Source organism: Ascaphus truei, chromosome 2 (genome assembly GCF_040206685.1).
Source record: "Ascaphus truei isolate aAscTru1 chromosome 2, aAscTru1.hap1, whole genome shotgun sequence".
Classification (NCBI taxonomy): Eukaryota; Metazoa; Chordata; class Amphibia; order Anura; family Ascaphidae; genus Ascaphus; species Ascaphus truei.
Genome location: NC_134484.1, coordinates 404,540,840 through 404,551,292, shown reverse-complemented (window position 1 = coordinate 404,551,292; position 10,453 = coordinate 404,540,840). Strand labels below are relative to the sequence as shown.

The 10,453-nt window shown below is 42.9% G+C and overlaps 1 protein-coding gene across 1 annotated transcript in view; it reads left to right on the top strand.

Moving 5' to 3' along the window:
* Window positions 1–10,453, top strand: part of LOC142487679 (A-kinase anchor protein 9-like) — a 112,622-nt gene that overhangs the window by 54,485 nt on the left and 47,684 nt on the right. The window contains exon 2 of the mRNA XM_075587383.1: window positions 7,745–7,996. Coding sequence (XP_075443498.1) covers window positions 7,745–7,996 — 252 coding nt within the window. The remainder of the gene's footprint in view (window positions 1–7,744; window positions 7,997–10,453) is intronic.

Sequence of the window (10,453 nt, the reverse complement as noted above, 5' to 3'; positions counted from 1 at the left end):
TTAATCACCCTGTAAGAAATGAAAGGAAACCTTGCGGTAGGAGCAGTTCTGTAGTTTATTTACTTGACCAGAAGAGGATCAACAGCCTCTGTGAAGATAAGCGAAAAACCCAAAAAGAGAGAAGTGGGGAGGAGGGGAAAAGGAAAGAGGGGAATGGGTAACTACATCAAATAGAGGAACAGATGTCATTATTGACAATACACAATGTAATTCAATCTTAACAGCTCAAACCTTGGGTACTGCATTAGGTCTTGGGAGTCTTCCGCCCTCCCCCTGCCAGGAAAACCTCATCACAACCCTTCTACTTAACGTTACTATTAATTTACATATCATTAATATACTACTTTTTTCTTGGGCTATTCAATGGTTAACTCGGCTAACAGCAAACATTTAGATCCCTGTGGACCAACATTAGGAATCAGTACAATGTTTAGAGGAGTAAGGGTATATAAAGTCGTTATCAAGTGTTCACATCTTTCTCCCAATGGGAGTTTCTTGAATCAGATGCTTTGCATCTTCTGGTGAGTCGAAAGATTTGGACTCCATGATGCAGAAAGACTGTTAGAATTGCTGGATAGATTAGAGTTAACTTGATCCCCTTTTTGTAGAGAGCTGAGCAGATGGCTGCCATTTTTCTTTTCTTGCTGAGCTCTGCAGAAAAGTCTTGAAAAAGGAAGAATTTGTTTCCCTTAAAATAAAGGTCACATATTTAATCTAACATATCACAAAAATCTCAAAAGGTGGAACGAGGAGATAAAGTGAAACGAAAAGATGCACTGAAACCTCCTGTACCTTTGCACAGAATCAAGAGCAACACGACAATGATTACTCCCATTTCCATTCTTCCTTGATTTTTCCGACCGTCAATCCCCCGGTTAGTAAGGGGACTGTGACCTAGTACGAAATGTCGTTATTGAGAGAACTACATTGGCTACAAGAAGTCTGTACTACAAGAAGTCTGTAAGCAATTTGCAGTCTGTGCGCAGAACTAGCTATTTTTATTTTAACCGGTCATGCCTAACCAATGGTGAAACTCTTTGCTCTGTTTTATTATCTGATGTCAGGACAATAAACAGATAGCAATATATCCTATGGTAAACTCTTGAGGGCAGGTACTCTGTACTTTTAATACATACCTCCATGTATGTCATCATGTTTTAATTCCCTTATAGTGGTATACTACTCTGTATTCTAAAGCATTTTCAGTAAAATAAATGCTAGAGAGAGAAATCTAAAGTATTTGTTATGACACTGCAGGGTCTGAATTAAATGGGGATTAGATATCTGCATTTCAGCAGCCCTGGAGCACACTGTGTGTACTTGTGTGTACGTAACTGGTGCCCAATACAAACACAAAACCAAAGGGTGTGAGGAGAGAGGAAAAAAAAAATTAGGCAAACCTTAGGCTAAGGCCCCACTGCCTCAGACCACGCGCCTGCACTGCAAAACAGGCGGCGCGTGCAGAGCACTATACCACGATCTGCGGTCTGCAGGCGGCGTTCTGAGGCGCGAGGGGGCTTGGCCAAAACAGGCACTGTGGGCGTGGAAATGACGAGGGGGCGGGGCCACGACGTACATTGGCACTGCACTTCACCGCTATATGCGGTCTTTGAGGAGCGTGCAGGCATGACCGGGCAGCGAAATCTGGAGACCCCGTCTCTCCCCCCCCCCCCCCCCCCTGTCCCGTCCATCTGCTGCTGCCTCTTCTCCCAGGGAAGACAAGCACAGCAGCAGGAGCTGGCCGCAACCTACCTGCACGTGCAGCTTGCAAGACGGGCACCGGAGGGAGGGAGGGGGGGGGGGAACAACATAAACACTTAGACCTCCCTCCCGTAGCTGTAGACAGCTTCACAGCTTCCCTCCTCTCCCTTGACCCCTCCCCCGCCCCCTCATTGTCTCCCTGCCACACCACGTGACGCGTCGCCGCTTGGGATCCTCGTGTATCCCCTGCTGGCTGACGCGTCACAGTGCGCAGCGATCCTTGCAGCGAGGGGGGACTGGGGCAGGCTCGGGAGGAACACTGGTCTGGTGAGAGACGCGGCCGCGTGCGCCGTCGGATGCAGCGGGACCCAGGCTTTACAGATATTTCCCAGCAGCTGTGGCAGAGAACTTCCCTTGAACACCATTAAAATCCAGCATATTAAAAAGAAAATAGTCCAGGAATTGAAAACGTGGAAATAAAATGTTTATGTAAAAAATATTCATCTTCGATCAACTCCCCCACAACAGTTTGATAGGAATACAAAATAACAAAAACACAACAGGTCAAAAGAAATAAAACTAGATAATGTTTTTCGAATCTGCATAGGGGCAAATCAGTGGGGCAGAGCAGAAATGTTGATACAGAGCGGGAGTTTGCAGTCTGATAAACAGGAATGTCACAGCCAACAGTTCCAGACTAAGGCCGCGCTTATAGTCCCGGCAACGTCACGTCAAATCAAGTTGATTTCATCCGTCACAAGCGCAACACAACAACCAAAATCGCTGAAGTCAATGAAAATTTAAATTTTCCGACGTTCGCGACACGTGAGCGGTTCAGCCAATGAAAGTGAACCGCTCACGGCCACGACCCTCGGTCGCCGTCTCTTGACGCCTACACTATATGCAAAAATCCCTATTACAACGGCAACAGATGACGTCATGCCATCGCGTCACCGTAGCTGGGACTATAAGCGTGGCCCAAGGCTAAGTCTCCGGTGGTGGCTGCTGCACGTACGCCTGGTGTCCTGGCGGCGCATGCACAGTTTCAAATGTATATATTGAGTACTTTTATACCCCCTCCCCCCCACCTCTTACTTGCTCTCCGTCATATCTCATCTCTGTGGTGTCATGTGACATTGCGTTGCCATTTGATGTCGTGGCGATGCGTTGTCAGGAGTAGCCGATGAGAAGGTAAGAGGCAGTAACAGAGGCCTCGGGCTCTCCCTCCGACAATCAATTTAAATGTTGTGGGTAATAGCGCCGGTCCCTCTTAGAAAATGTTGCGCCTCTCAGTTTGCACACCCCTGCTTTATGGCATTGTTACTGTTTACTATAACTTTGTGAGGTCCTGCAAGATAAATCTTGCTAGTGTTTACGTGTGTATAATGTATACTATACACTCACATTGCCCCCTGGTAGATTCCTCTCCAGTGTGACATGGACACGTGACTGATGGTAGACAGAGAAGCAGCCAATAGGAAAGTCTGTGGAAGAGGGACTAAGAAGAGAAGAACCTTTTTTAAGGGGGTCTGCAACAGCACATGGAGGCAGTCCTGGGTGGCGCCACTGTGATATCAGGACAGGTTGAGACTTTGAGTCAGTCCTTCCTGCATGGAGGCCCAGCAATGCATCAAGAAGCACAGAGAACTACTGAGACGCAAGTGATAGCGGGAGTGGGAGGGAAGGGACGAAACGGTTGTTGGATTTTAGGACGAGCTTGACCAAATCGGGTTACAGGTGCTATCTAACTAAAGAAGGGATCCTCCGTTAGACAAGGGTACTAAAGGCTTTGTGATGAACAGGCCAGCCACGGTTAACACTCAGCTAATAAGCGCTCCAAAATTGTGCCGGCACCAACACACAGGCCCTCTCATAACACGGGTCGTGGGGACTTGGGAGAGATATTGGTACATGACTGCGCAGCATTTATAAACACAGTAATATTATTTGCAAGATTCTCCGATTGGAGGATCACGGTTATGTCTGCATATCTGTGGTAAAAAGAGGTTTAAATAAATACACTTGTTATTCGAGGCCTGGTGTCATCTTCTGTTTGTCTGACCTTTAGGCCGCATGCCTAGTAGGTGGGATAACACTGTTATAGCAGGGAGTAGGACTTTGGCCCCCACTTTGCGTTTAGAAGTTAATCTAAGGGAAAATAAAGAGGGGTTACACAATGTTTTAGTTAAAATAAAATATTGTTGAGCCATTGGTCCTGTTTTTCTATAGTCATTTTAGTCAATTATATGTGTAGTTTTGTATTCCTCATTATAAGTTTATATGTAGAGTCAAATGTTCTGTGCATTTTTTATTATCTTTTGCTTGATAAGGTTTTGTTTACATTTGTATGTTAAGTATTTTTTGTGAAGGTTTTTTGAGATTTATAGCAGTGAGCTTTGCTATGATGTCATGACTCATATATGCACTCGGGGGCGGGGTTTGGGTGTTTAGACAAGTGTTTGGGATTTAGGGACTCCTATAAATGTTTGCACAAGCCCTGTGAGTTTGTCTTCATGAAGGTATAGTTTTATACCAAAATGTCATTTTTTTCCCCCAAGACTGATGTGCAGTTCACCCCTTTTTGTATTTTTGTATTGTCACATGTTTGGCCTTGTCATAACCTGAAGGGCTTCATACAGAGATCTGCCACCCCATGGCACTTACAGGTTGTGCCGCCCTCCTTCTCCTTTTGAATCACAGCGTCAAATGACGCCACAGACGTTGCACGGCGTCGTGTTACCACTGTAAACCAAAATCATTTGACGGCGCGATGTCACGCTGCCATGGCAAGGAGATGCTGTGTGTTGTCCGGAGGAGGAGGAGGGCAGCAGCAAGTGGGCGGCCGCCACATGCAAGTTCCTTCCCACCAGGTCCGATAGGCCAGAGAGCATGGCATCTGTTTATGGGGGCGGCCTTTTTTGGCGCCCCCCAATTCTCCGCCTAAGGCTCGGGCCTAATGGGAAATCCACCACTGGCTTCATATCTATATCTACACACGCGTTCGCACATATACATGCGCACGCCCATATGTGTGTGTGTGTGTGTGTGTGTGTGTGTGTGTTATATATAAGTACAATTGTTAACATTTCTTATTCTATTTGTAAATGGATCCATAAAAAGGAGTACAAGAAATATGCATATTGCTACATAAAGCAACAGCATTAAGGGGGTTAATCATTAAATAGCGAGAGTACGGAGGAGGGTTCTATTGCATGGAAACTGCCAATGACTGTCCCATTTGCTTCAATGGGCGCGTCCATGCCATAGTGGCCTGATTGGCACTATCACAGTTTAATGACCACCCCCCAAGTGTCAAACGGGCAGAAAGGGGCCCTGACACGCCCATATGGAGACTAGATTCCCCCCCACCAACATGAAATGTTGCTTTAAACCCCAACTGTCACTTTGCTGCAAATCAACTGCCAGTCACCTGTATGCTGAGCGTTCCACAGCAGTTACTGGGCCAGCAGAGCCGAGATCTCATGTCAAGCTATTGGTGCATATTGTCATGGTGCTAATTTCATTTCTATACTGGCCAATCCCTAATACAGTGTGCTCAGTACATCATACTGGTAGTTGGGCCCAATGAAGGGGTCTCTGCAGTCTGCCTAATCTGTGGCTTCCCTTTCTGGGTCTGTTTGGTGTATTGATGCAGAGGGGCTCTTCTTGCTCAGCAACGTAATTGCTACTTACAGAATGAGCAGCTTGCTGCTGCTTTAAGGGAACTACTGTAACAGGATTTTCACATTTAAATCTTTACACTATTAAATCACATAAGCTCTGCTATCAGAAGTCACTTGCAATTCACTGGTGTCTAATAGTCTAATCGGGTATTCGGCTGCACTGGACGTTTTCCGTGGATGGACATGTTTTGTTACAAGGTAGAATATACTCCTTCTGCTGGGTTTGTTTTGTGCAATTATTTGTAATTTTCCCGTAGGATGAAAAATCCTGTCGGCACAGAATCGTGTCGTACTTAAATGGTACCATACTGTAATATTATGGTGTTCTTTTTGAAAGGACAATGCGGATATCTGACCACATCTGCACATTATACTGTATAAGAAAGGCTCATAAAAAAGACCCGTTCGGCACCGCAGAATGAATGCTGAAATTGTAGTGCATGATGTTGTAATTTTAAGCTACAAAAAGCAGTTTTAGCACAAATGCATTGTTAAATGGGGGCTTTACGGTTGGTGTTTGGTGCATCATGTCAACTTTAAGTTGATTAAAATGTTAGTAGTAAATCAGTGCATATTATTTTAAAACTAGTATGTCTTCATTACTGTACTTGTTGTTTTTTTTTTTGTTTTTTTAATATGCTTGGTGTTATTGCTCCTTGAAATTACCTACTGGTAATGTATAGGAACACAAGGTATACAAAAGGTATACAAAAGTCGTTTGAACTATATAAAGATGGAGTTAATATAACTTTTTGACCATCTTATTTGGTGTCCTAGTGTTTATTTGACATTTTTTGTTGTTGTTGATTCTCTTCGATTGATCCTTTAAATTACCCAACACATCTTCCGGTCTTAAACATCTTCATCTGTAAATAAGGTCAGTGTCAGATAACCTTGGTATTTGCTCGTTTAGTCTGATAACAAACCGTTTTAAGCATAGTGACTATTTCCTTCCATTTTTGGACTGAAGCACTCCAGGTGCCTGCGTGTATATTTCATGTATTTGGGTAGTGTGTAACATCACTGCCGCTTTCCTCGTAGGAGGTAATGCTTTTGCTACCTTGTTTTTAAATGGGATTGTATTTTTACATTTGCAGAACAAACGTAATCAAATACAGATGTAGCCAACGTTATTGATGCTGGCGAGTCGCGGAACGCTTTGCTCTGTTTAGTGCCGTACCGCGCAATAAGGCTGAGCTCAGACAGGCTGCGATGTGCGCGCGCGCGTTCGCCACTCTTTCGCTTCGGTGGGTGGGAGATTTCAAACTGAAAACGACCCCCCGGCGGCGAAGTACAGCGTTGTCACCGCTGCACTTGAAAAAGACAACTGAAGTTGTGATTTCAAGCGGCGGCCGCGTCACGTGTACTTCGCCAGCCAATCACAAACACACTTTTGTTTCTTTTTTAAAAATTAAATGGCCGCCTCCAATCGCGTCTTTCTGTCTGCAGGGGATGAGCACACATCGCCCAGCAGAGAGGCGCGGACGCGGGGTAGCCTGTCTACCTAATGCCTAATGGATGCAATAACGTAATAATGTGCAGCCTTTGTGTGCTGCGGTTTACCCCGGTGCATACTATTTTTTATATAATTTGCTTTCAGCTGCTGGTGACAAAGCGCTGTACCAAATGAGATCTTGTATGCTTTCAAATTATTTGCGCCTTCAATCTCGAAATTTAATTTGGAGGATTAGTGTGCGGCTTTGTGTGAGGAACAATCTACTAAGTGTTTTGGTAAACCGAATGTGTCAATTAATTTATTAGGAAGCTACTAACTGCAAATAGTCAGTCAGTGAGTGCTGTGCACTCCAGATTTGATCAAGAAATTTTAATTAATTCTCACATTTTTTATTTCATACAGTAGCTTTGAAAGTTTATTTGGTGTGCGACACATTTGTAATGAATTGGCAGTTTCTGATGTATTATTGGCAACAACGTGTTTAAAATTCCTGGATGGCGGTATGCATCCAAATATTGATGTGCCACCTAAAATATAAAGCCATCTGCCTACTTGGACAGATAAATGAGCCAGCACTTCAGGATGTCTGATGGCACATGGGCATGTAGAAAAAAACCTTCTGTACCCTGATCGGTGACCTCTCCATTCAGGGAAATATGCGATCTATATAAAGTAGCACATGGATGCTTTGTCTTGATTTGTTGTGATGTTTTACAACATATATTTCAAACATTTCCATTACATTGTATGGAAAATATGTGATATTAGGAGTTCACGCTGACAGTCTGTGCCACTACCCACAGTGTCACGATAATATAACTGTATGTTTGTGGGTTTGGCACGGTCGTTTAATTTTTCTCATAACAAAATAAAGCTAATGAGATATTTGTGTTTTGCTCCCCAGCTCGCCCAGTTTAGACAGCGCAAGACTGACAGCCAGAATGCATCAAAGAAGGCCAAGAAGAAGAAGAAAAGCTCATCGGGCTCCAAACAGCGTGACCAGTCTGAAGATGCACCGGATTCCAACCTTTCGCAGAGCGATGAGGCTCACCCCCAGAGTGCCCCGAGAGGAGCAGCTGGCACTGCTGAATTCACCATCATGAGAACTGTGCACCATGGTGAAATTATTAAACATAACCAGACCTATACCATAGAAGTAAGTGATTACTAGGAAATGTTACTTTTAAAGAAGTGCCATCTTAAAGAACAAGCTTTCATGCACATTTGGTGAAATCTATGGAAATAGTGTATAGAAAGGGACTCCTGCTCAGCTGAATAGGTGGGTGTGCAAAAATGTCAAGGTGCATGCAGGTATATTTAGCAGTAGGGGAGGCACAAAAAGGGCAAGCACTGCAGGGTGCACTCATGGCGTGTGTTATTTAAAACTTCAATTTTCAGTATCGGTATATGCTAAATAGCTCAAAAGAGAATATTATGTTGTATTCAAATACTCGTACCGTAATAGTTAGTGGGGTATATTTCCAGAAACAACCCAATTTGTCTATATACACTTCAGTATTGATAAAGTATATATTGGATACATTATGACCTAACATAATATTCTCTCTTGAGCTATTTAGCATATACTAATACTTATCTAGGTCTAGCTGCCAAGTCATAAATTCTAGCTCAGACCAGACTAGGACTACTTTAAGAAGTGTGTTTTGTTTGTTTTTTCTGTGTCCACTTATTTTATGGATATGATAATAAAATTGACGTTTTAAATAATACACGTCACGAGTGCAACCTGAAATCTATGGAAAGTAAGATATAGCAAACTGCTTTTTGAGCCCTTAAATTCTTTCAAAACATTGCAAAGTAGCGGCAGGGAGAGTGTTTCTGAGGGGCCTGAAGCCCAGGACATGAAAGGGGTTTTGTTATACTGTGTATAATCCCAGGGTGGTCTCTTTTGTCAACAGCAAGGTTTACCTTGTCACCCATGGTTGGTTACCAGGCACTTGACTGCTTTTCTCGAATGGGTCAGGAGACTATCGGGTTGAAAAAAAATTTAGTTTTTATTTTGTCAAAACCTTTATCAGGGGTAAATTTAGGAAGTTGCTCGCAAAGTCACCAAGCTGCGAAAACCAACACCACCACCAAATGGATCGAAGAAGAAAATGTATGTGCAAGTATTAGATATTTTAATATGTTGTTGATTTGTATGTGCTATTGCCACATCTTTCTCCTAAATACATCGGGGAGCTATTTATTAAAGTCTTGCAGCTGCTAATCTGGGGCAAAATTAGTTGGAAAAACAAAAGAAGAGAAAACACGGCACCAAATTTATCGAAAAGTGAATCCCGCTAAAAGCCATGAGATTATTTCCTGAAATCTTGTGTAATACAACATTGCCCCAGTTTTTATAACGTGACCTTTTTTAGAGGTAATTTTGCAATATGATGCAGTAATGTTCTCCCTACCTTTATTTATTTATTGCTTTTTCATGTATTCCTAGGGTGTTTTTGGTATTTTTCAAGTGCTTTTGTAGTTTCTGTGGCTGTCCCTGGCACCCGATTCAATGTAACCACGAGATGGTGTTTTTTGGGACTCTCTTTAACCTGGAATGGGGAAGGACACCAAAATACATAACATGAGCTTCCACAATGTTGGACCAGTAGTTTTGAGAGACAAAATGAGCATGTATCTTTAATTCATGCAACAACCATTTGTGCTTTAAATTAAGGGCAGCTGTGTAAGAGCCTTCAAGATCCCAAAGGTTATTTTCCAAACTGGACCTTTGGTTGCAATTTGTTGGAAATATTTCTATAGTACATGGTGCTTGTTTTTCCTCTCTCTCGATATTGAAATTTATCTTGGCAACTCAGGAACATTAAATGAATAAATATGCAAACCTAGATGCAATGGCCTCCAGCACAATGTAATAAGACAGTGGTTTATTTATTCAATATTTTACCAGGAGAAAATATGTTGCTTCTCATTTTCAAGTATGCCCTGGGGCAATAGAATCACGTACACCCCATATATATTAAAGCTGTAAATTCCCCCTCGCCCAAATGGTTTGCCAGAACCAGGGAAGTCATTAGGAGCTGACCGGGGACACCCTGTTTCCGAGTGATGACATTGTGTCTTTCTATTGGCCAAGACAAGGCTGACCCTGTATACCATGCACATATTTTTGCCCAGGGGACAACATATCCCGTGGCTCGGGTTAGATCACGTATTTTCAGGTTGGTAAAGATAAATTGGAACGCAGATTGCTGCTTCAAGTGGTCGCTTAAGTAGGTAAGATGCTTATATGACTTCTGTGCCTCTGATTTTGTGTGCATTTTCTCTAGAGAAATATAAATGTTAATTGCTCTGATCTCTCATCGTGGTGCAGTTTTCCTTGGGTTCTAGCCTCTTTGCAGAACTGTACAAGTTTCTTGATAATTTTGTGGGGGCCTTTTGAGGTCACCCTTTACTGGTGACTCACAGAGAGGCAACTCACCAGGAGATAACTTGGAAAAGAACAATTGCCCTATTGTTGACTAATACCATTTATTTAAAATTGTGATATAGCTGTTCTGCATAGAACATTTTTTTTTTCTTTGTGTAATATCTGTTTATTTTCTGGACTATAAAATAAGGTTAATATGTTTCTTTTCCTCCCTCA